The sequence below is a fragment of the Strix aluco genome, chromosome 8 (assembly GCF_031877795.1).
Source record: "Strix aluco isolate bStrAlu1 chromosome 8, bStrAlu1.hap1, whole genome shotgun sequence".
Classification (NCBI taxonomy): Eukaryota; Metazoa; Chordata; class Aves; order Strigiformes; family Strigidae; genus Strix; species Strix aluco.
The window spans coordinates 33,249,114-33,275,483 of record NC_133938.1 but is presented as its reverse complement, the minus strand read 5'-3'; the positions used below and the strand labels follow the sequence as shown (position 1 = coordinate 33,275,483).

The 26,370-nt window shown below is 39.5% G+C and overlaps 2 protein-coding genes across 3 annotated transcripts in view; both read left to right on the top strand.

The window, feature by feature from the left end:
• The window catches only part of NIBAN1 (niban apoptosis regulator 1), a 69,278-nt gene extending 63,719 nt beyond the window's left edge, over positions 1 to 5,559 (top strand). Inside the window, exons 13-14 of the mRNA XM_074833122.1 lie at positions 104 to 215; positions 1,143 to 5,559. Coding sequence (XP_074689223.1) covers positions 104 to 215; positions 1,143 to 2,875 — 1,845 coding nt within the window. The 3' untranslated portion in view covers positions 2,876 to 5,559. The remainder of the gene's footprint in view (positions 1 to 103; positions 216 to 1,142) is intronic.
• A 517-nt stretch (positions 5,560 to 6,076) lies between these two features.
• Positions 6,077 to 26,370, top strand: part of EDEM3 (ER degradation enhancing alpha-mannosidase like protein 3) — a 31,428-nt gene continuing 11,134 nt past the window's right edge. Inside the window, exons 1-14 of one of the 2 annotated variants that reach the window (XM_074833120.1) lie at positions 6,077 to 6,267; positions 8,483 to 8,528; positions 12,901 to 13,001; positions 15,527 to 15,566; positions 16,965 to 17,077; positions 17,770 to 17,923; positions 19,073 to 19,207; positions 20,336 to 20,441; positions 21,029 to 21,126; positions 22,462 to 22,587; positions 23,162 to 23,245; positions 24,759 to 24,842; positions 25,404 to 25,528; positions 26,018 to 26,183. In XM_074833120.1, the coding sequence (XP_074689221.1) occupies positions 6,095 to 6,267; positions 8,483 to 8,528; positions 12,901 to 13,001; positions 15,527 to 15,566; positions 16,965 to 17,077; positions 17,770 to 17,923; positions 19,073 to 19,207; positions 20,336 to 20,441; positions 21,029 to 21,126; positions 22,462 to 22,587; positions 23,162 to 23,245; positions 24,759 to 24,842; positions 25,404 to 25,528; positions 26,018 to 26,183 (1,551 nt within the window). In that variant the 5' untranslated portion in view covers positions 6,077 to 6,094. The remainder of the gene's footprint in view (positions 6,268 to 8,482; positions 8,529 to 12,900; positions 13,002 to 15,526; positions 15,567 to 16,964; positions 17,078 to 17,769; positions 17,924 to 19,072; positions 19,208 to 20,335; positions 20,442 to 21,028; positions 21,127 to 22,461; positions 22,588 to 23,161; positions 23,246 to 24,758; positions 24,843 to 25,403; positions 25,529 to 26,017; positions 26,184 to 26,370) is intronic. The other variant, XM_074833121.1, reaches the window with a different exon arrangement.

Here is a 26,370-nt window from a genome sequence, read left to right as displayed (position 1 = left end):
CATTGCAAGACCTGCTAGATGGCATCTCCATGGTGCTCTGTTGAAGTAGGACTCTCAGAATCTCTCATTTTTATATACCTGTTCCTTTCTTCTGTCTGCACAGGAGCTGCAGAAATACGAGCAGTACATTTTTGCTGATTACACCAGCGTGATCCAAGTAGAGAACGTGTATGAAGAGATTTTATATCAGACACTGCTTGAAGAAACCCTGAAAGGTGAGGACATTCTTGAGGTGACAGTAATAACATTTCAGCTGTTGGCCCAGGAGCTCTTGCTTCAGAGCTTCCCAGAGTCCTAACTGGCTGTTTCAGACCCGGGTCCCACTTTTCCGCAGACTGGTGGTTACGATGCTACAGTGTTTGGGTTCAGATCACTAAAGATGTGTGGCCAGCCCTAAAATCTGAATTATACTTTACCAAACCTGGGAAACTCAAAGTGATAGCTTGGCACAAGCCTATTTCTAACAAAATGTAATTATGCCAACCTCATTTTATCTTGATTCCCTGGGCCAAGGAGTGGAATTATGCTCTTATTTGCAAAGACTTGGTGATATCTAATGGCAGCAGAAATGAATTTCCCCAAATGAAATGTACTGCTGGATGCAGTTTCCTTTACATCACTGATGGCAGTGCAGTAGTCCCGGCAGATCTCTGCTTTTGTGTCAGAAAACGAAACTATTCTTGATGGCATATACAGATATATAAAATACTTGTATCTGTCTGGATCTGTTTGTCTACACCCTAGATAAAAGACGAGCATATGTATTGCACAGTAAGTGTTAACAGACCCTCTTTGGCACTCCTGTTCAAAAATATCAGTATAATAATTAATGTAACGAACACACTTTTATTCATACGTTCAGTGTAAATACTTCTGCATTGAAACATTACCTTTGTCCATTGTGGGTCCTCTGGTAGTTTCGTATTACAGCAATGCTTAGGTCAATATTGATGTTGCATTATTCAGAACAGATAAACACACCCCACCCCCAAGAAATATAAACTAAAAAAGCAAGTTGAGAATGAAAATTACTGTTGTCTGTAATATCAAAATATGACATTAGAAACTCAGGCAAACAGTGTACCTTCTTCAAGGTACCCCTGTCAGTTTTTCCAAAAGTTTGATCTTTCTGTTTTATTTAGTGATAAAAGAAGCTGCCATTATGAAGAAGCACAACCTCTTTGAAGATAACTTGAATTTGCCCTGCGAAAGTGTGTCCAGCTTAACGGACCTGAAGACCCCTTCAGGATCAGCACAAACCACTCCTGCAAAGAAGCCTTCCGCCGCCCGAGCCGAGATGTCAGACACGGAAACTCAAAGTGACGAAACACTCGTTGTGACGGAAAAAATTTCTTGGGAGAAGGATGCTGATGATAGAAAGTCATCAGACAAAGAAGCCGTCGCTTCTGTTAGTACAGCTGGTGATCAGGCAAGCAAAACTGAAGAAGTGGTCATTACAGACATCAGTGAAAACCAGGAGTCCCTTTCAACTACCCTTACAAAACAGGAAGTTGCAGAGGAAAAAAGTGCTTTGGAGAATGAAGACACGGTGAGAACAGAGTTTGTAGCGAACACTGAGAAGGAGCTTAAGACACAACAAGTAGCTGTGGAGGAAAAAGTAGCTCCTGGGACTGAATCTGCAGTGAAACATTCTGGACCTAGCCCTAAAAAAGAACTTAAGGTACATGAAGGAGCAGTGGAGGAAAAAGTAACTTCTGAGAGTCAAACAGCAATGGATGCTGCATTTGTGGGTGGCACTGAAAAAGAAAGCAAAGCACAGGAAAAAGTTGCTGAGATAAAACTGACTTCCCCACATGATAATGTAGCAGAAGCAGAGATTTTAGGGAATGCTGAAGAGAAAATCAAGGTAGAAAAAGAAATGATGGAAAAATTATCTCAGAGCAAAAATGTGGTAGGAACAGGGTTTGAAGAGGGTAGTAAAAAAGAAAGCAATGACCAAGGAGCGAATACTGAGACAAGGGTTACTTCCCAGGATGAAAACACAGGGAAAGGAGGGTTTGGGGATAATCCTGTGAAAGAAAGCAAGTCAGAAGAGAAGAGTTGTAAACCCCCTGATGATGTGAATGAGATAAGGAGTTTGCTGATGGTAACAGTTGAGATACCAGCAGATACTCCAGCTGAGAACATAAAGGAGATTTGTGAAGGTGAGATACTAAAGTTGCAGGAGCACAGTGTGGAAAACAACGAGGTGAGCAAAATGGCTGCGGCAGAAATTCAAATGAGCCAGACGATGATGAATAAAGATGCAGCAGAATGCACGGAGTTCAAGGAAGACAGACCATCTTCATCTAGTTTGGGGACAGATGGTACAAATTCAGTGAATGTGTCCAAGGAGGGCTGCAACATGGCACGAGCAGAATGGCTGGTGGAGAGCTCAGATACGCCTCAGGAGGCAAAGGCAGAGGTGGATATCAAGCAAAGCATTTGGTACACAGGTGTGGGAAGCTGCAAAAGTGATAGCTTGCAGCCAGAGGAACACACTGAAAATGTGTCCGAAGGCAAAAGATTAGATGGGGAGGAAGGAGGAGCAGGGAATAGCCATGCTGTCCTGGTGGAGGTAGGGACTGGGAGCTTTTTTCATAATCCTGCTGAAAGTGCAGACACAATGCAAGTGCCCATTTTGGATGTGGAAAACCCAAGAACAGGACTGCTAGATGTGCTGGTTTCTTTGGTGCCGGAGCAGGGTGAGGTTAGCACCGTAGAGGTCACAGGAGGTACAGAGGCTGGTGAGGTTGAAGGGAAGCCAGAACATGAATCATCTTCACACACAGAAGTGAAAAGCACAGAAGCAAAAGATAATTTCACAGAAGAAAACAGAGAAGATAGTTATGCACAGCAAAACTCTGAAAAGTAAGAAGCGTTTTTCAGCCCAGCCCTGCAGGATTTATTTACTCCAGTAATCCCTGTTTGATTGTGAATACTCACTTGGGTCCGGGCTAGAGGGAATGGGCTTTGTTGTGGTATTACCAGCTCTTGCAGTTTTAGCACAGATCCCTTCCTGAGTGATGAGTGATAGTTTCTTTTTGGTTAAAGCCCACACTGTTTAAAACCAGGCTACTGTTGGGGAACCTCATCTCTCACTTAAAATTTGCTACCTTTTATGGTTATAGAAAATGTAACCACTGAATTCTTCAAAAGCAACTCACCCCCAACTGTAAAGCTATTTTAACAACTTAACTGTTCTTAGGTGTTTTAGCAGGGGAGTAGCTCATGATTTTTAAATGCATGGATTTGACAAGTACTGCTATGATTCTTAGGTGGTTGGTACATACATTGCTATTTGAGGACGCTTTTAGTATTTGCATGCAGTATACAGGAAATAAATAAAACTTTTAGTCAACAGAACCAAATAGTTAAAGTAGTAGGTTGCTCAAAAGCCACGCTCTATGCAAACTCATTACTTAATTATTTTAAAGTTTTGACGGATATTAAAGACAAGCAAGTGTTCTTTTTTTTTTTTTTTTTTCTCTGATTGCTATATTTAAAATGGGGAAAACATGGGAGCAGGTTTCTCAGTCCCACTCTGCACTTCTGGGTTATTTAGCCTTCCAGAGCACTTTACAGCTATTTTATTTTGTTTTACTTTATGGAAGGGAAAGATGAGAATGTTTACAATAACTATAACCATTAGACGGCATCTTTCTGTTTTACTTCCCACCATAAAATATATTCGCTTACGTGAATCTTAGAATTATCTAATACAGAATTTTAAGAGTCCTGCCATTCTCATTCTTATTGAGTTACCCAGTTCTGTAGGCCTTTTTAGGTGCGAAATTATGTCATAAATTGCAATGATTGTGAAACAGCATAATCATTGCATGTAATTTCTAATACAGAAGTTAACTAAAGCAAAAAGTAGCCAAAGGTTATTCAGGTTATTCACATGTGCTTAGATTTTGGAGGGCAGAATCACATTTCAAAAGCAGTCATTAAAATGAGACCTATTGCTTTCATAGCTGACATATTATCATCTGTATCAAATCATGATCTATGCACAAAGTTGCTTATATGGGGTATTTGCATGCACAATTTACAGACTGTGCACAGAAAAGCTGGGAAAGGAGAACCAGTATTTTAATAAATCGGGCTTTAGAGTTCAAGACCTCACTTTAGAAGTCAGTTTAAGGCACCTTAAAAATTTGGCCTGGTGTTTCAGACTGATCCTGAATAAATATAACACAGCACAGGACAGCAAAGATTAATGATGAATACAGTAAGGACTGCAGGGTATACGCCCATAAAGACAAGAGAAGAAATAACAAAGTCCTGAGAGCATAATACTTGTTGGCATTTAACTTCTACACACTGTGCAAAATCTATTATTTAATGCTATCAAAATATGCCATAATACTAACAGAGAATTGACACTAGAGGAACAGGCAAATATTACTGCATAAGTAAGGAACACTGTTGAGTAACTGGACCAACTGCAATGTCACTGTTGTAAAATAAACACAACTCCTATTTATTCCAGAAGCCATACTGTGGTATAGAAACATTAAGGTCACAGATGTTTTCCTTGCAAAAGTACTTTGACTCGTTTCCTCCTTATATTTTATGCAAAAATACTAATTTGTAAACACACAAACCACTGTCAGACAATTTTTTTACAAATCATTAGTTATTTCACTGTCAGCTACTTTGTTTTTACTAACCATTATCTATTTCTAATTGGTACTGAACATTAAGTGACTTTTTGTGTGCTTTACAGTTAAGCAGCAGCAGTCTTTTTTAGCCATGCTAAAATTAGGGGACGTGACATTTTTTTAATACAGTGTTTTGTACGAAAGAGGACTAGCAAGAGAGCAACTCTCTGCGAAAAAGGCTGCCATCTCCTACAAAAGCTGTTTTCAGCCAGTATGAATTAGATACATCTGTACAGAAAGTATTTAACATAAACATTCCCATCATAGTCATTTTTCTACGGCAGCCTTAGATCTGGGTAATATTTTCCTGTAATATTAAAGAATTGAGTCGTTGAATACGGATGCTCAGCGTAATTTTTTTTCTCAAGTAGGATGGGAAAGAACAGGGAATATTTAGCCTGTACATCGCCTCGTTCTGCAGTTTAAATTGAAGTTCCTCATGGCCGGGGGACTGATTTTTTGCCTTCGTGGACGTTTTTTGTGTATTCAGGTATTTGCAAAAGGATAGAGAGTAGCATTTTTCCAGTCTGTAACCAGACTTGGGCAGAGGTGACAGCAATTTAGAGGTCAGCAATCTGCCAGGTTACATCGGACCATTGATCAAAAATTATAATAATCCACCCGTTCAGTAATTTTTGCCGCCTTCTTGGAATTTCCTACACTTACCTGGAAGGAATTATTTCGCTTGTAAACTCGGAACAATAATAAATCGCCTTTTCCCGCCTGGAGGGTTGGGCGCGCGGTGCCTTGAGGGAGGGGCCCGGGGGCTGTTACCGCCCTGGGGTTTCACGGGGCTGTCAGTTCGGAAGGACAGGATATGAAACACATTGTATCTCGCTTATAACTTTGTAAAAACGCTTGTGGTGAAAATAAAAGCAGCTCTTCCCTTCCACCGCGGGGAGGTTGGTTTTGTGTGCGTGCGTGACAATTTAAGTTGGGGGTTCCGTATTAAAAAAAAGTAATACACCTCAAGCAGCTGCCGGGGGCGGGGGGGGGTGGGGTGCGAGGGAAGGAGACGCTTGCCGTGCGCCCACCCCCGGCTGCCGTTTGGACGAGCCGGGAGCCAGCAGCCGAGCCCCGGGCGGCGGCGGCGCCTCCCCTGAGGCAGCGCGAGCCCCGCTCCCGCCCCGCCTTTTGTCCACGTCTCCCTCCGGCCCGGCGCGCCGCCGCCGTCACGTGACCCGCGCGCCCCCGCCTCGCGGCGCTGCCGTCGCGCTCCTATTGGCCCGGTGGGGCGGCGCGTGCGGGGGGACCCGGAAGTGGCGGCGCGAGGCGGTTTCCTTGGCTACGCCACAGGAAAGCGAAGGGCCGATCCCTTCCGCCTGCGCGTCGGCGCTGGGAGCCGCGGCCGCCGCGCCGCGAGGGGCGGGCAGCGGGCGAGATGGGCCGGGGCCGGGCCTAGCGGTAGCGGGCAGGCGGCCGCGGCCATGAGCGGAGCTGCGGGCTGCCAGGGGGGCGGCGGCGGCGGCGGCGGCGAGCGGGGGCCCCGCTGGAGGAGGCCGTGGAAGCTCCTGGCCCTTGGCCTGCTCTCCGCCTCCTCCGTGCTGGCGGCCGCCCCGGGCGCCGGGGCCATGAGCAAGGAGGAGAAGCGCCGGTTGGGGTGAGCGCCGCCGCGGCGGGCCGGGCCGGCAGTGCGGGGAGGGGGGAAGGACGTCGGCGTCGGGTCTCCCTCGGGGCCGCCGGAGCGCGGTGCGGCCCGGGCCGAGCCCACTCTCCGCGGTGGCTTTGCGGTGCACCGGCGGCCGCTCACCGGGCCCTCGCCGTGCTGGGGTAGGGGGATCTGCGCTACGCCGGGGGTTGGGCTTGATGGGTGCGGGTGTGCCCCCCGCCCGGCAGCGCTCCGGGAACGTCTCTCCTGTCCCTCCCTTTCCCCCCGCGAAGATCCTACGACATGCATGGCATAGCTCTCCCGTGAGCGAGCGAGGTGTCCATGCCGGGGCTGGGCTGGTGCCTCGGGTCAGGTCGCCGCGGCTGTTTGGGGCAGGCAGCCCCTCATCGCCTCTGCTGCGTGTGGGGTCAAACCCTTCTGCCACACGCTTGGGAGCTCCAGGCTTGAAGATTGCAGCCAGTGGTTGCGTGTAATTATGGGTAAAAGTGATCAAAGGTAAATCGACATCCATAGTCAGTTGGTCTAATTATGGCTGTGCCTCTGGAGCATGGGAGTGTTTGGGAGTCATAAAAAAGGTAAATGTTTATACGTGGTTTTGCCTAGTTCCTGTATATAAGGTAAGCTACTTTGGTCCCCCATGCAGGTACATGTAAGAAACTGATTCTCTTTTAGTATAGTTTTTAGTTGAAGGACAAAGATGACAGTATAGGTGGCAATGCATTACACTGCACAGAGTGGGATTGTTTTAGACAAATATGTAATCAAGCATATTATTGGGGCAGTTTCATCATCGTCCTCTTCCCATCTACTGGTCAGTTGCACAGAATGATGATGCAAAAAGTCTGCTGGAGAAACTCTCTGGATACTCTCATGGTTATTAATCGTTAGATGTAAGTTGTTATTTAACTGACAGCGTTTACAGTTACTGGGGTTTTCCATCTTGGGTTGTCAGGGTACTTTGTCTGTGTAATGTTTTGTACGTTTTCTTCATGTGAGTATATAAGGAGTTTAAATTTCATTCACCAATTGGTTTTAAAATTTTTGCATTCAGAACTTGCACTGGCTGTATCATCTGATGCCCCAGACATACCCAAGTAATGTCTCACCACGGTTTGTATTTGGGGGAACTGAGCAGGGTCATTTCTGAATAACGGCAGGGAATCTGTAGTTAATGACAAGATCATGTCAGTCGCAGAAATTCTTTCAGAAAATGCCCTGTAAATGTAAGTTGCATGTAGAGAAATAAAAGTTTTAAGGAGCTTTCTGAATGCTACATGACTGAACAGCATTGTATGCTTAGTTTATCTGGACATGGCACTTGTGTGCCAAACTCTGGGATGTTGCCTGCTCCAACGGATCCCAGAACTGCAGACTTGGTGTAGTCCAGGAAGTACCTGAAGAAAGCATCATATTCTGCTCTTTTGATGACTTTGTGCATTTGATGAGTTAAAACTGCTTCTTAAATTTCTAAGTCATTGAACTAAATCAGATACTTCACATATAATTGTGGTGTTCTTTTTTATGTTCAGTCTTATCAGCAGAGATTGTGAATTATGTTTATGGTAGCTTAGAAATTAGCATGCTTATTGCCTTGCAGGGCTCCTCAGTAAAACAGTTAGGAACAGTTGGAAGTAGCGCTGTCTCTCAAAAAGACCAGTGGTTTTTTTTATATAGTACCATCTCTCACCATGACTGCTTTTCAAACGTGTAAAATGAAGGTATCTACAAGGCTTTTCTTTTGTATTTGCTTGCCAAGACTTCTAGTGCAAGGAAGAGGTGTACCTCGTAAGTTATGGCCGTTTTCTGAATCACAGACAGGAATTTATGCTGTGTCAGTTGGTTTTAGTATTGGTGATTACAAGCAGAACATAATTCTATTTGCCAAGCATGGAATGTGTCCCATCTCTAGCTTTAATGTGTTGGTAACATCTACAGCTATTTAAGGAGAAGCATGGCAGGTTGAAAGAGATCCCCAAATACTTAATTTCATGCTCGGTAGAGAAATAGTCTTTTCTTTCTGCAGTGAAGGAAAGTAGCCAAATTAGGGAAAATTATTACCCTGTATTTCATTTACTTGAGTACATTAGTAGAGGACTTGTTACTGATGTTCAGATATTAAAGTGTACTACATCTTGCTGTTCTAAGATGGTGTGTTAAAGGCTGTTGTGAGGCAGACCACTAATGCTTTTTCTTTTGTCTTTTTTAGAAACCAAGTGCTTGAAATGTTTGACCATGCGTACAGTAATTATATGGTAAGTAAAATACTTGTTCGTTTAATTTTTTCAGAGTTGTTATTGCTGACCTGGGAGAGAAAGCAACATACAGTACATAACATTCTAGAGGAATAGCAGGGAGGTAGGGGTGAAAGCAAAGCTAGAATAACTAAGAGCACCTGTATAGCCTTTAAAAAGAAATGAACAAATGTTACTTTCGGAAGAGCGATGTCAGGAGGGTTACGATGGCTTTCAGAATGGTAGCTAGGATTTGCTAGCTGTAACTCTGTTACTCTGTGCCTGATCTCTCTCAAACCAGTTTATCTCGCATCAAGCTATGAACAGTTGTCATTTTTGGTAAAGTATTTGCTTTGAAATTCCAGACTCCTAAAGCTACTGGGAAAAGGAAGCTCTGGAAGAGCTGTCTGTAGTCACCAGATTCTGAAGAATACAAATTGATCTTACTTATTTTGTAGGCAGAAATTATGTATAATATTTCTTCTGTGGTAAGATATGTTAGATGCAGTTTGGCAGCTCTTTTACGGACAGTTTGTAGATCAAAAAGGGGATCTGGTGTCATATCTACGCATTATAGCCTCTTCTGAGAGTGTGACTGTCACATGACAGTGAGCCACACTTGCTACGGCTTCTTTTAAAATGACTTGTGATTTTCTGTGCAGGTGTATTCATGTTCTGGATATGTGAGCCATTCTGCACTCTAATCAACCTTGAAATACGTTAGCTTAGTTGAGATATGTTTAAGAATAATTACTTAGCGTGGACTGACTTTCCTCAAGTAATAGTATACTGTTAGCAATAAACTTCTGAGGAGAAACTGTAAATGTGAATAAGATAAATATGAAAGGTACATTCTTACTGGGTTTATGTTAACAGTCTTTTTGTACCTTCCTTGTGGCTGTTGCAGAAACCCCTCTTTTAAGTTGCACCATTTCCTGCAGGACAAACCACTGTCTCTTGACAGCATCTTGCCACAATGCCCCAGTTTCTGTATTATGGTTTAACACTTTAATATGTAACAGAAGCTTCAAAGCTTGTGAGTTAGAAGTTTATACAGATCATGAGAGTTAGAGAACTCTAGAATGGATAGAAAGCCAAGCAAGAGGATTTTCAAGGTGGGTGCAGTTTTTAACATTAGCTCTTGCTTTTGACACCTTATCAGTTTGACAAACATCAGGCTTTTTGATGAGAATTTGTAAGCAGTTACTTGGACCTGGTTCCATGAAAAACACTTGGCGTGTGTTTCACATGGCATTCTGTAGTAAAAACTGTTACGTATTTGTCAAGATTGGATAAAATGTTACATGCTGGTAGAAAGGATCTATGCTCCTACTGTTCTTTGTGTCATAAATTGGGAACTGGTAGGTGTCTTGCTACATCTCTTTCATCCAGAATTTCCTTGCTTCAGAAGAATGGCTTCAGCTATCCTGGAAACTTTGAAGCCAAAAGGATATTTACTTGCCACGTATGCTGGAGCACTAAACAAACAGAGAAATATGACTTGTTTGTTTAAAGTTGAGGAAAAGATTAGGGTATCAGATGATTCTGACAGCAAGAGAATTAAGTATTTTTGCAGCTGCTTTTGAAACAGACAGCTGAAAAGTTTTGATTTTCTGTTTCTATTAATATGCGTTTTAGCCTTGCATATTTGGAAGACTGAAAATTCATGTTTGCATGCAAGGGGGAAACTCCCTTGTCTTTTTTTTTCGGTTGTTAACAGGAGCTTTGACTAAAAAGTTGCTTTTTTTTTCGATCCTTTGACAATATTTGTAATAATCAGGACTTTTTTCTTCTTGACTGTCAGAAAGAATATATGAAAATGTCAGTCACTTGAGGCCAGTAGGTATTTCTTGGTTTACAGCACTAGTAGCAATATGTCTTTTTTGATTGTTCAAATACTGTGTTGCCCTGAGTCCTGACATTAGGCAATATGATCATCTGTTCGGTCAGAATATGTGGAAATTCCAGAGTGTCTGTTGAGCTCCATTGGTATAGTATTTTCCAGAGGTATGTTTGTTGGAACATTTGTGCTATGTTTTATATTTAATGGGTCTTGCTATTACCTTCCTTTGGGGTTACTTGAAAGGGGTGAGGTTACAAGTTGGGAAATCACTTGACCCAGTAGCCTTTCCTGCTCTAGACAGAGAATAAGTGAACTTTTATTTTTCAAAATGCTTCTAATTCCTTATGAATTTGTAAGACTAAAAGTCTACTTTCTTCAGAATTTTCATCACCTTTTTTCCCATAATTCAAGTCAGAGATCTTAGTTTTGACATTGCTTTTTGTGTACTTCTTTAATCTGTTTTTCTGAATACTTTGCACAGATATTCAGAAACATCTGAGCCATATTAAAATGATCTAGATTCTGGCTTTTGTAGTTGAACTTGAGGAGAACAAAGAGTCAAGCAAAGACCAAAACATTTGTGAGGGTGGTAGACGGGGAGACAAACCATCAGTTTCAAAAGAAGCTGCTGTAAGAGCTGTTTATTTATAGAAGAATGTTCTTCTTTTCCTCTCTATTTCAAGTTTGAATATAGATTATTTTTTTGTAGCATATATTTGGAAAGACTTTGAATGTATTTACTTGCAGTTTCAGTGCAGTAATACAACTTTTTTATCCTGCCACATGTTAGTTCTCCACTAAAAGTATAATTGGAGAGCACAGTACAGCAGTCACTTTCCTGATGAAATCAAAAGAGAGAAGCTCCATCCCAAATAACTTGTATTGGGCTTCTAATGGAGAGGCAGTTTCATGCATGTTTGTTGAAATTAGATATATTTAAGATTCACCTTTTTTAATGTCAGTGGCCACTCTTGAAAATTTTTCAGTAAATCTCTCCTATTGCACAATGATGAATTTCAAGTTTGTGTCCATTTCGTTTGATATCTCATTATGGTGGGAGTTGAAACCTCTGAAACTCGCACTGACTGGAGAGGCAGTAGGGACAGGCATTTTTTAATCAGTGTGCTTGACTTAGGCAGCGCTGCCACTCCTGTTATTTCTGACTGACTGATGGGAAATAATATTACAATACAGCTTGTTTTGCAGAGTGCTTTTTCTAGAAAAAGGGAAATTAACTTGCTTTTCCAAAAAAATTAGCAATATCTCTCTCTTTAAAAAAGTGTTATATTTGTAAAAGGCGCAGTCTTGGTAAGCTTTTTTGTGAATGTTATCTTTTGTTATGCCTTGTGTAGTGATTAACCAATTTATTATTTTACCTCCTAAGTGAGTTCTCTTATCTGTCACTCATTGTGACCCTGAGTCACTTATGTTCATTTGGAAATGTTTCCAAAGTGACTTTAAAGTCTAATTCCCACTAATTTCTCCATGAAATACCAGCCACTTGATAGTGCCCGCATTAGTTTTAGATTTTAAATTCATCTTTGAGATGATAATTTCTGCGTAAGAAATGTTACAAGAAGTGTCACATGCACCTTGTTGCAGAAAGCACACAATAAACTATTCAAGTTAATTGGTGGTTGGTTTTTTTTCAGATGTGCTGTTAGTTGTTCCAGACTTCCTTGGGAGGTTAGAGAGAGAGAGGTCCTGTTGCTCTGTTCACAGTTTAATCATTTCCAGCCACCCAGCTGGAAAGCAGCGCAGCAGAAAAGGACCTGGGGGTCCTGGCGGACACCACGTTGACCATGAGCCAACAACGTGCCCTTGTAGCAAAGGCAGCTAATGGTGTCCTGGGCTGCATTAGGGAAAATATTGCCAGCGGGTTGAGGGAGGGGATCCTTCCCCTCTGCTCAGCACTGGTGAGGCCATGCCTGGAGTTCTGTGTTCTGTTCTGGTCTCCCCAGTACAAGAGAGATACAGGTGTACTAGACAGAGTCTAGTGAAGGGCCTTTAAGATAATGAAGAGACTTGGAGCATCTTTCCTATGGGGAAAGGCTGAGAGAGCTGGGGCTGCTCAGTCTGGAGAAGAGCAGGCTTGGGGGGGATCTTACAAATGTCTACAAATATGTGATGGGAGGCTGTAAAGAAGTCAGAGCCGGGCTCTTCTCAGTGATGCCCAGTGACAGGACCAGAGGCAGCAGGCACAAACTGAAACACGGGAGGTTCCTTCTGAACATCAGGAAACGCTTTTTTACTGTGAAGGAGACTGAGCACTGGCACAGGTTCCCCTGAGAGGTTGTGGAGTCTCCTTCCTTGGAGATATGCTAAAGCTATCTGAACACAGTCCTGGGCAACTGCGTCTAGGTGGCCCTGCTTGAGCAGGGGGGTTGGACCAGATGACCTCCAGAGGTCCCTTCCCACCTCAACGGTTCGTGATTGTCGTGCAGTTTTTCTGAAGTACGGCGTAATTTGCCTTCCTTTTAATGGGCTCTGAAGAGTTGCTGAAATGGCTGTAACAGTTGTAACTTACTCCCTCGTTTTGTTTCCCTGCAGGAGCATGCGTATCCAGCTGATGAACTTATGCCTTTAACTTGCCGTGGACGAGTACGGGGTCAAGAACCAAGTCGAGGGGATGTGGATGATGCATTGGGAAAGTTAGTGTTTGAAATGGTTATTGTCTCATGTAAACATCTAGGAATCTAAGTACAATTTGCAGCCCATAAATCTTGTTCAGTTGACAGGTCCAGAAACTTGCGTTTGTAAGAAATACTTTTATTATTTCCTCCTGTGATGTTAACTGATGTGAAGTTGTACCTTAATCAGAAAAAGAGAATTGACCAGTGAATGAGATCCAAATGCATATTTTTTTAATCATTCTCCCAAGTATTTTTCCAAATGTGAGCTGACATTTATGGTATTACTGAACTTCACTGTTCAACTGAGGTTATAAGGGTTAATTGTCAGCTGCACAGAACAGTAAACTGTTATCCATTATGCTGGCCTTATAAGTGATATTTAAAATGCTTTTTTTTAGTAGAAAGCTCTCTCAAAACATAATTAGTCAAATGATTATCATGTGTGTGGTAGCCTGAGGCCTTTGCCAAAGTATAAAACATTACTTCACATGAAAATTCTTCATATTTTTTCTTCAAGATAGCTTATAATATGAAGTACTGATCCTTTGGCCAGCAGAATGTAGATTTAAGGACTGTTTTTCTCCATGTTAAACTGAACAATCAAAGACAAAGTTGACTTACTCTAAATGTGCTTGTAATTGATGCCTTTCTTGTCTGTATGTGTGCAGTTTATAGAGCAAATATTTAGTAACGAATAGCTGATGCTTTTTTTAATTGGTATCTCTGCTTAGTGTCCCTAAGCAGAATAGTGTTAATCAGAGCTGAAGTCTTTGTCTTAAATACCTCTTCTAATTCACTCTCTGATATTGAGCATGATGTTCTGATTAGTTTTGGTTATGTACAAAATTCTTTAGTCTAGAGATTCCTATATAAACCTGCTGCGTTGGAGGTATTGAGGGATATGACTGATGAGAAAGAAGTGTCGAGAAAATGTATTTTTGATTCTGGTCATGCATCTTTTTAATGACCTTTTGTTACATAGTAACATACTATCATTTGAGTAAAAATACGTTTCAGCCCCTTAAGTGCGTTGAATAGTTTTATTTTTTTTTTGTATACATGCTTTTTTCAGTTTCTAATAATTAGCTATATTATTATTTATCAGATTTGTTATATAATGCTTTTTCTTGCCAGCTGGCTCATCAGTCATGTTCTCTACAGGCCTTTGCAATCACTAAATGACAGGGTGAGACAGCTAGGTCAGTTGTGTTTCCCTGGAGGACTAGGGAGTATACTTGCACACCAGCCTTCTCTATAGCTCCGCAGTGCGTAATCTCCCCCTCTTTTGTATGGAAAAAGTTGTGTCTTTGTTATGCAGTTATGCATAACCACTAGTTAATCTCTTTCTCTTGTAGAACAACATTCAAAAATTGCACTTATCTTATAATATATGACCACTTAATTAGAATTTTGGTTACGCTTCATGCACATGTTGCCTACAGGGTCTCAAACATTGGGCACTTGCTTAAATGCTCCATACTTGTTCTTCAGTAGGCAGTTGTAACTGTTTCCAAAGTTTTCATGTTCTGTAAATTCTATTTTCTGCATGGTGTGTGTTTCCTAACATAAGAGCAATTTTATTGGGTTAGGCTAAAGGTCCACTCAGCTTGGTATGTACTAGAGCAGGCCTAGAGAAGAATACACGAACAGGACAAGCCTCATTGTGATATTCCTGTTTCAAACACTATGGATCTGACTTGATGTTCTCTTTTTATGGAATAAGTAGTTATTTTAAGCCTGCTGCTGGCTAGTGCTGGATGGCTCCAGGTGAAACTTACTGTGAGAAACAGTGAATAGCAGATTGTCATTCACTTTCTTCGTGCCATGTGCAATTTTAAAGTCTTTGTATAATGACATTTAAGCTCTTGCAGGCTGAAGAGTGCAAGTCTGTGCACTTGTTCCTAGCACAGAAGGTGCTATGTACCTTCACCCCCCCCCCTTACTGCCCTTTATTGTACCTTTTCCTGTTCCATTATATCCCACATAGAAGTTTCATAACAAAATAACAGCATTTTCTTTAGTCTTTCATCACTAATTTTAACACTGACTGCAACAAATCTCAGCTTTTTCTGAAGTAGGTAATTGGAACAGTTTCTGGTAGAAATGTAGCTTGGAATGATTTTTTGATCTTCCTAAGTCTTTTTATTATTACACTTAAGTCAACATTCTTCATTTCTTGAAAAAGAAAGGAAAAAAGAGGTTGGAAAAAACTTTGAACCATTCTACTGGGTTTCTTAGTAGATTTGACTGGAGACTACAAATAAAAATTTAATTTGCTTACAAGAAGTTTGAAAGCTTTGCAGTAAGTAAAGGTATCTTTATAATCATAGCTTGTTTCGGTCAGCTCCTATTTTGGTCCCTAACAAAGGGAAGAAACTTAGTAGGGTGTTTTGATATTAAACATGTTGTGTACAACTAATTTTTTAGCAGCTAGTGGACTGTGAGAATTTAGTTTCTTCCATGGTATTGGTTACTAGTAAGAATGATTTTGATTTCTACACATACAGGTCTATAGTAAATCTGTTTTAAATTTTGTTTCATAGGTTTTCATTGACCTTGATTGATACCTTGGACACTCTTGTGGTAAGTTTAATCTATTGATGAACTTTGATTAAAAAAAAGATTGCCTTCTGATTCTCAGGCTTATTTTTAGATTTCTATTCTGTTAAATTATACATAAAAAAATACTAATTTTTCTTCTCCTTTGATCTCTGGCTGTCTGTTTGAAGGGGCTATTGCGTGTAAGAACTTCCAGCTGCTGCAATGGTGGTGTTCAGAGTTTGTTGCAAAAAGAAAACTAGAACAGTTCCTTCACACTTCATTGATACTTTCTTACCTTGCTTTTCTTAGGCTTTAACTTAACAAAAAAGTATGTGAGTGCTTCCCATTATAGTCTAAACCAACATGCTGACTTATAGGTGAACACCTCTTAATACCTACTGAATTATTTATGTTTTTAAATTGTACATACATGTTTCATGAATGAATTTGCGTGCACTTAAATATACATTAAAAAATGTAACCCTGGACATGTTTGCCAGGAAATGTTGCCAAATTTCTTATGTTCCATTTCTTATTAAAAGATTCCAGTAATTAGTAAACTACTCTTTGTTAGATTTCAATCCCTTTGACATATATTGTCATTCTAAGTTAGAGTTCAGAAATCAGGAATTTTGGGCCATTCCCATCTACAAGTAAATTTAAAGTTTTGAAAATCCTTACTGTACTGATTTGGAGTGTGAATTATATAATGCTTTTTCTCTGACAGCTGTTCCCTTTTTATGATGTGCTGTGAGATGACCCTTGGCTCTTTTGAATTGGGACCACAAATGTTGAAAATGTGGAGTCTGGAACTCCCAGTCTCTACCAGACCCTCAAATGGATTATTGTGGTTTATTTATTGTTTTCTTGTCTTAGAGCAGGATTAATATTTGTGGAATTTAAAGGCACTTACGGTAACAAATTGGATAAGTCACAAAGATCAATTGAACTAAAAGAAAGTCAGTGTGAAAGCGAATCTGTAGGAAACGCCTGAGCTGTTGTTCAGGCAGAAGGAAAAAGCTGTTGGGAGGAGGAAGACTGCTAGGAGCATTCACTGAACTTAGGCTGTGGCACCTTAGTCCGTGGATAGGAGAGGCCAGGAGGCCTTGCCCCCTCTGCCAGCACAGCCTGCAGCCTGCTGAGTCCTGGTGCACTACAGTCATGGTGTGCGAGTAGGGGAAGGAACAAACAGATCCCTGGGTAACAGCTTAGCTACATTCTCAGTGACTTTATTCTTTGTGTACAGCTTTTATTCTTTCATGTATCTCATGAGAAAAACAATAACACTAATGTCAGTTTGCACTGTATCAGAGTATGCCCCTGCAGGCTTAGAATATCAATCTAAGGCATGTTAAATGCTTTCTTTAATTCATTGTACTTGTTCTACACATGACCGTGTCTATTAGCTAACCTAAACACCTGGTTACATTTGTATTCCAGGTGTTAAATAAAACCAAAGAGTTTGAAGAGGCTGTAAAAAAAGTAATAAAGGACGTTAATTTAGATAACGACATAGTTGTATCTGTCTTTGAAACCAACATAAGAGTCCTTGGGTGAGTAACTTTTATGTTTTAAAAACTCTTAAAAATATGGGGTTTTAGCTAGATGTCCTTAAGGCATACCTTTCTGTGCTGTTTCACCTCATTTAAAACAGTTGTGCCAGTGTCAGTTAGCATAGCTCACCACCTGCCCCCAGAAAGGTTTTAGAATGCTAGGCAGGAGTCCATGCAGCGGTGCTGAATCAAGTTGAGCCCCATCTAACTGCTGCAGGAGTAGTGCTTTTCATTTAAAAAAATGGTGCATGCTGATGAGGTAGCAGTGCTTTTTCTTAATGCAAACACTCTTAGAAATTACACTGTTCAATACTTGATTTAACAGAGAACATTTTGATACTTAGTATAATAGATTATTTCAGTTTAGAAGGGACTTCTGGAGGTCTCTAGTCCAATTTGATGCTCAACACAGGATCAGAGCAGGATAGTTTTAACCTATTATATGCAGTTTTATATTGATGAATTAATGATTACAGTTTAGGATTGAGTCCTAAACAGTAAGAATTGCTTCCAAAATACTGGCAGCTAACTTTGATTTTAATTAGGAGTTGCTTCTGCTCAGCGTTTCTGAAAATTAGGGCTGTGTGAATATAGCACAGTTACGTACATAGTCATCTAAGTTACAGAAATTTTTGCATTGCTGTTCAGATGAATATACCTTTTGAGATGTGGATATTTTGTCTTGTGTTTAGAGGTCTTCTAGGTGGGCATTCAGTGGCAATTATGCTGAAAGAAAAAGGTGAATATATGCAGTGGTACAATGGTGAACTTCTGCACATGGCAAAGGAACTAGGCTACAAACTTTTACCTGCTTTTAACACCACTAGTGGTCTCCCTTATCCAAGAGTAAGTTCTCTGGTTTCTGCAATTCCGGATTACTTCTGTAAGCAACATTTTTGATGTTTTGTTTTTAAGTCTGTTTCTAAAATCTCTTGTATATTTATTAAGTGTAGAGAAAAATCAAAAGCTGATAAAGTGCTTATTTATAATACATACCACCTAGTATTTTAAAATACAGTTTTAGGCTCTCTGAATCCCTTCCAGCTCAGAAAATTCTAATCTACATCGTTGTGGGTAAATAGTAACAGCAGAAATCTTAACTAATCACTGCCTACTGATTTCTTGCTCCCTGTTACTATAGGCACCACCAAGTAGCTGAGGAGAGTAATTTTTGTTTTGGTACATATCTCTCACTAAGACAGTGAAAGAGCAACTTGCAAGCACTTGCTTGTGAATTTAGCACAATACTGATTAATCCTCATGGTCAACGTCCACATTTTTAAAGGGCAAGGGGAGCTGTAATCTAAAAATACTCACTTAATGTAAAACTTTCATCATATTTAAACAAAGCATGGTACATATTCTTTGAGTGACAGAAAACTACTTCCCGTGCATATCCTCAATTGAGTTCATGAGACATGGCTTTGATTGGAAACTTACCAATAAATTAAAGATTTAGGCTCAGGAAATCAACATTTTTCTAGTGAAAATGTCTAATTCAGAATGTTCAGGGTTTTATAGATCTTCTGCTGAGAGGGCCCTCATCAGAACGCAGAAATTTGTTGTGGCCACAACAAAAGTGGGTCCATCTAGCAGGTATTCTCTGGAGCCAGGAGTAGTGAGATATTTACAAAGCTTAATTTCCATGAGCACTTGTGATGTTCTGAGTTCCTGGTTTGCTGGTAAATAAATTGCTAGAATTAGATTTTCAGGGTGGTATTCTTTTATTCAAATGTACAGTGAACCGGACAACAGGTATTTGGGGCAGTTCTTGTTTTGGAGGGTTGAGTATTTTGGGTACTTCTGGATAACTTTGTGTGCGTGTTTGAGTTGACAGAATGAGGCAAAGCAGAGCAAAACTGAAGGGGCTGTGTGATCTTTTTTTCTTGCCTTTAGAAAAAGCGTAGATTAGATAGTTGCTCTACAGACCTATCACAGGAGTGTAAATTCTTTCAGCTAGTAAAAATAAAGATGATAATTTCTACTTTTCTCTAGGTTAACTTAAAATTTGGTGTAAGACATCCAGAAGCACGAACAGGAACAGAAACTGATACCTGTACAGCTTGTGCAGGTACCTTGATCCTTGAGTTTGCAGCTTTAAGCCGATTCACAGGAACATCTATATTTGAGGTTTGCTTTCCATGATATCTTATTTTTTGGATTAGGTGTTCATTAGTCTTCTGTTCCATTTCTGTAATTCTGGAAAAACAATTTTGAGTTCATGAAATGGGTGGATATCTTAGCTGTTCTGCACAAAAAGTTTGCATGTGTTCAGATTTGTTGTGTTTGTGGGTTTTTTTCTAAGTATAAATTTGATTAAAAAAAAAAAACAACCAGGAAATAATTTTGTTTGAAAATAGTTACAGTAATATAGAAGTAAACAAGATAAATATACTGAAGAGTGACTAAAGAATGATGCTTTCATAGTTTCTGGGTAGAGGAATCAGGACTAGTAAGAAGAAAAGTGAGATACTTGGTCCTTAAAATGCAGATTTAAAGAAAAATATATATAAAAAAACTTCCACACTCGTATAGTCCCACTGAACATGTGCAAGACCTACTTAAGGGTATATTGTCAGCAGAAAGCTAAATGAAAATCCTTGCAGGATAGTTTCTTTGATTTTTTTTTTTTTTTTTTTTTTTAAAAAAGGCAAGCTCTTTTTCACATTAGAATTCTTTACTATCTTTCATTATGAGCCTGGTGTTTTACTTTGTCATGGAACCCAGTGGCAACATAACTGGGGCTGTGTTGTGTGTTTTGGTAAAACTTGCCCCCTAAAATCCCATGCATGTGTTTGGTGATTTAAAGCCATTTTTGTTGGGTAGCTTGTTACCTTCAAGTGAATTTTGTGTATGTAAAGAATGTATATAGCTTGTATACTAATGAACAGAGGTTGCTGATCCACCTTGAGATGTCTGAAAAGGCACAGCAATTTTGATTCTAAGGATGATATTTTTCTTGAAATATTTTAATTAGGTTGCACTATCCCATCTGTATGCACAGTTTTAGAGTAGGAAACCCAGGCAGGACGTTTGGCTTGCCTGAGACCATACTGTGTATTGGCAAATAGTTGTGTAGTCAAGCACCATTCTTTCTAATCGCAGCCCGTACTAGTTAAGTGTATGTAATACTGGGTTTTATAATTGTTAGATATGAAACATCTTATTACTTCCTAGCATCTTAATTTCAGTGGACAAAAGAATAACAGTATCTGTGTTTCTCTAATTTCCTTTAACGAGCATTTTTTGTTGTTGCAGGAATATGCACGGAAAGCACTTGATTTTATTTGGGAAAAGAGACAGCGCAGCAGCAATTTAGTGGGCGTTACTATTAATATTCATACTGGAGACTGGGTCCGCAAAGGTGTGTGGTATTCTGACTGGGAATCAGTGACCACAAGTGGTTTGGGGCAAGAAAAAAAAAATCTTGACACACACCACACTTATCTAGACTATTTAAAAACATTAATGGGATAGGCAAGTGGAATTACATAATTTCAGTGCTGGAGAAACCTGCTACAACAAAGCCTGGCTTTGCTCTGAAAGCGTGTTTTAGTGGAGAAATTAGTTTTATTCTTTGTAAAGTTAGTGTTCTCTGATTCACTTTAATACTGGGAGGGGAATGTCTTGGGATAAACTTTCAGAGATTCTGCTATAAATACATAGGAAAAATATAAATAGGACTCTGGTGGTTTATGGCAGCCAGTAGAAATACTTTCATATGAGAAGACTCTTCAATGCACGTCTGTTCATATTATTATGTGCACTGATATTGCAAAGCCTTTAGCATAGACACAGTATTGTGTCTCTGCATTCATCTGTGCCTTAATTCTAGTGCTAGGAGGCTTTTCCTTTTACTGAAACAGCCTTCAAAAGCAAACTGAAACCAAGGGAAAATATCCATATAGCTACTTAAAGTAAAATCACCTTTTCATTTTCTGCTCTATCTAGATAGTGGAGTTGGAGCAGGAATAGATTCATATTATGAATATTTATTAAAAGCCTATGTCTTGCTGGGAGATGACAGTTTCCTGGAAAGATTTAACACGGTAAGTTAACACCTTGCTCAGGTTTGTGCCTTCTGTAAGACAAATTTAAGACTAATTGTATTGTCAGTCAGCTGTTAGCCTGAGAAGCCTATGAAGAGATCTTTAGCAGAGTTTCTGTGACTTCTGATGTGTTTAGTGCCAGCTCTTTTTGCTATGAGTTTTTGCTAATCTTGGGTGAACTGCCACCTGAGCAGCTGTTTTAACCCCATCCAATCAAAATCGAAATCTTCTCAAAATTAGACCTTTTTCCATGTTTCCAGTACAGGACAAGCTGTATTTCAAGATCACCTTGGAGAGTGTAATACTGCAAACTTTTCTGTAATGTAAGGGCCTCGTGTCACAAACTGTGGTACAATTTATTTCTGTCCTGGAGCAACCAGAAAGATCTGAAAAATCAAACTCTGGATATTGCATTGCATTGCACTGCAGATCCTAAGGCCCAGTATACATTTAAGTATACTTACAAGCTGAAAACCACACTTAGATTACTAAATTCATAACTAAGCAACTTTGTCAGCATCATTATTCTTTATAAAAATATTCCTTCTTTTGAAAATAGCAATATCCAATAAAAACATTTTATGTCATAAAATGATTTTATATCATGTAGCATGATTTTGTATCATAAGCAATATTAAAATTGGAATAAATCAGTAGCTAAAGGCCCGTTGCATTACACTTTAAGTGTAATGATTATTTCATATTCCTAACCTGCAGCCATCAGTATTATATTTTGCCTCAATTATGTCTATTAACTGTTCCCTATCAGTTTGGTTCATGTGCTCATGATTGTACCTTCTGTTATTCAGAAAACAAGAAAGGCATTTATCTTGAAGTATAGGATTGGAAGTCAGCAAGTTGACAAGTGAGCTAGTGGGTTTTAAAGTTCTTCTGAGCCATCAAGTCCAGCTGCTTTGTTGGGTTTTTTTATACCTCCTTTTCCCCTTTTCCTCCTCAGATGTGTTAGCTTTGAATTCTCTTGTTCAGAGAAAGCGATTTCAGCTTTGTTTAAAAAGGTGTGCTTAAAGATTCGGTCAAAACAAATGTGCCTTAGCTGTGATACTTGTTTGTCACGTGGCTGCTGAATATACTTTTCTGTATGTGTATTACTTGGAAAATGTAGTGTGTATTGCATGTGTAATCCTGTGGAGCTTTTCAGTATTTACTATGCTGCTTTTTAGTTTGCAAAGCTGGAACCTACTGGGCATTGCCAAATGTAATAATGATTGGGAGTGTAGTACTGGATCTTCCATTGAAATAAAATGCCATAGTCTAGTGATTACTATCTGGTTTGTATTGATAATATAAACTCATGATTTTTCTGATGTTTGTCAGCACTACGATGCCATAATGAGATACATTAGCCAACCACCTCTTCTTCTTGATGTTCATATTCATAAACCAATGCTAAATGCTAGGACCTGGATGGATTCTTTGCTAGCTTTCTTCCCTGGATTGCAGGTAAGGTTTAAAACCCACATGCAGAAGATTTTAATAACAAGGAAACGATTAAGTAGACTGGATATATAGTTGACAAGTCAAGCTTAGTAATTTGATGTTCAGAAATACTGAATGAGGATTTCTGTACTCACTCCTGTCACTTCACTGCTATGATGCAAGTTAACGTGCATTTCTGCCCGTGTTGAGTATGAAGAAAAGTATGTCTGTGTGACTTGCTTCCTTCACTCCTAGTCATGAAAACACTCAGATTAAGCTGCCTTTGTAGTAGTCAAATGACCAATTTTCTAGTTTCTGTGTCATTTATATCTTTAAGACAAACCACCACAGCTCTCTGTAAATGAGAGAGATCCTTTTTCTACGTAGGCAGTAGTCTTAATGAGCTCACTGATTTTGCTTGAAAATCTCTTGTGGAATATCTATGGCTTGCACTGAAAGGGGATAATATTTACAGTATACGTCTGCTGAAAATGTAGAACTTGGTCTGTAGCTTTGCATGAACACAGTAAGTGTGCCTAACTTTGAATATTATTCCTATGCGTGGTGAATTATTGTTAATTTTATTGTTCAATTTTAGGTGTTGAAGGGTGATATTAGACCGGCTATTGAAACTCATGAGATGCTGTATCAAGTTATAAAAAAGCATAACTTTCTTCCAGAGGTAAGGTAGTAAATTTTTGATCATGTAAAGTGATTCTTACCTCAATTTAAGCAGTCTCGGATACCTATTTGAAAAAAATAGTAGGTATATGTGTTATTAAAACCAAAGGCTCATTTCCACAGCATTCTTATGTGATTCACAGTTCTGCACGTATGACAACTGTGTTTTGGATATGAAACATTTTTCCTTCAGTTATGCTGTAATTAACACAATAATAGGAAGCTGCTGCTATTAAAAATTGCTTAGGCTTTATATTTCAGCCTTTCAAAATTGACTTTGACTCATTTCAGAATGCAAAACTTGTTTAAGCACATGTAGTAGTTGCTTCTTAGTAATATAATAGCATTAATGCTAAAGATTGCAGTCATCTTTATTAACCCAAAGGGGGGAAACTAAAGACTGAATTGTTCTGAGAGAATGTTCTGAAATTTTGCATAATGCCCTTGAAAGTAGGTACACAAACTTACCTGTAGGTATTGCAAGTGTAGTCTTTTGAGCAAGTTAATTCTGCACAGAAAAGCTTGTTTACCTGCTGAAGTGTGTGTCTTTATTCTGGGATGACCCAGAATATATGAGAGAGCTTCTGACTCCAGTTTTCATTTTGACTTTCCCCTGGTGTAAGCTTATTTCTGTTAGAGAACATTTTAATTAACGTTGCATTCACCTAATAAGGATATTGAGACCAAAGAATGCTCTCTAAGCACTAAACTTTTAAAATGGTATGGTTTGGCTCCTTAGGGGTTTTTTAGGTTGTTTTTTGGTGCTTTGTACTTATGAAGGAAACTTTGAAAGATCAGTTAGCTGTGTTTATACCAATAGGCAATCTCCTTTAGCAAAGACTTAGTTTAAACCCTAATGTGAGCTAGCAGTGAATGTAAGCCATCACAGAAGTGGCTTTTGCCAGTGCATATTAAGAGTGACTACATAGACTAGGAAATTTTTAGATAACTGACTTCTAGTCTGTGGTATTTCTTATGTTAGAAACAGCTGCTTACCATCTGTCAGTCTGACATGAGAGCTTAATGCACTGGAAGTGTCAGGTGGTAGGTATGTTTGCAGAAGTGGTATTTGTCAAAGCTCGGGTGGTCTCTCTGTAGTGGCCCTTCAGCGGGCTGCTTGGGTTGGACGGCAGCAGCAGTTGTGTGCTTGGGCTGATGGGGTGATTGGAGGCTGCGTGCTGCCTCCTGGCTCTGGAGCACACGTTCTCATCTGGCACCTCGTGCCAGAACTCCACTTGCTGGACACGTGTCAGGAGGCTGGGTGGTGTCCCCACTCCTGCACCAACGCAAGCTTAAATCTCACTCAACAAAGTGGGCTAGAGCACTCGCTTAGGTTTTGGCCTCAAATGTACTAACTGGACAGAGGGTCTTGTAGCCTCCTGGGACTGATGTTGGGCCTTCAGTCCTCCACTGTTGTGTATTTTACCTGTTGTAATACAGTTAAGGTAGGATTCCAAATAAACCTGCATTTGGTTTTCATTCTTGCATTTATTTTTGTTCTTTTTCTTCCTCAGGCATTCACAACAGACTTTAGAGTTCACTGGGCTCAGCATCCTTTAAGGCCTGAATTTGCTGAAAGCACTTACTTCTTGTATAAGGTAAGATGGCTTCTGTTCCTCTGACTGTTGATCACTTTGTCTAGCATCTAGGATTTTATTGGTGTTTTATTCCAATCTAGAATGAGTAGCCTATCTGCAGCTTATTTTGTCTACTGGAGCCAGTTCTGTATGTAAACAAGATTAAATTATTGGTTATCAGAAATTGTTACAGGAATTTTGGTTTATATGCCTAGAATTAGAAAACTGTTAAGTGACAAAGGCCCATATTTTCTAAAGATATTTAGGTGTTGCTGATCTTTCTTAAAGAGATCTTAGAGACTAAGAAGAGCAAAAGCCATTTGTACCTTGAGAGAAGAGCAGTGCCTGAATGTCTTGTGTTCCTGTACTTCCATGTGCTTATCTGCATATCTGTAAAAGCTAATGCAGTAGTATCTCAGAAGTCTCTCTTGTGACTGTTTAGCACTATTAATGAAATAGACTTTACTGGTGTCTGAGAAGGTATGGAATCAATAAATTAGCGTTAGGAAAAGCTAACTGCACAGCTAAGTCTGAGTGCACCTATATGTTTGTGTTTGGGTTTTGTTTGTTTTTCTTTTATAGGCTACTGGGGACCCTTACTATCTAGAAGTAGGAAAAACACTAATTGAAAACTTGAACAAGTATGCAAGAGTACCTTGTGGGTTTGCTGCAATGAAGGATGTTCGTACAGGAAGTCATGAAGACAGGTAGAAGTTTTTGCAATTATTTTTTTATAAAAGGATTATAGAAAAAAATATAATTACCCTGTTTATATAATAGAATTGACTTTTGAGTAGCTGTTTGTCTTCAGTTTGATAACCAAGTCTTAAATTACCCATTTATCATAGTGTATAAACTATTTCAATAGTTTTATAGTTTGTTACATTAGAATATTTTTAGTTTGATAATGTTTCACTTGTCTCAGAGCAATAGATTAATTACTTTCAAACAAAATACGCTTCTAATCTAGACATTTGTAAAGAAGTTTGTTTTTTCTATAATGCTGTTTTGTGCTGAACATGCTGAATCATTTCCCTCCAAACATCATTTCTTCCAAGTGGAAGGAATGCTAATGGAATTAAGTTCAGCAATAATAATCATGAAGTCTTCAGAGATGGAGCAATATGAGTATTTGTTTTACTGATGCTTTAGAAAAAAGGGGATCTTCCTAAAGGACATCCATTTTTTTTCCATAGAATGGACTCTTTCTTTCTGGCTGAGATGTTTAAATATCTTTACCTGCTGTTTGCTGATAAGGAAGACATGATTTTTGACATTGAAGATTATATCTTCACTACAGAAGCTCATCTATTACCACTTTGGCTTTCTACTACAAACCAAACCATCTCTAAAAAAAATACGGTAAGTAACAGCTCAATTCTAAATCAGTTTTAGTGGTACTTCGAAGCAGGTTTTTTTTAATGAGAGAAAATGGAAGAAAAATCAGAAAAAAACATAGTTTGGAGAAGTACACCTGTTTTAACGCTTCGTTTAATATGAACTATTTCATCATATTAACAGTGCCAGTCACATGAGTATGAATAATGTT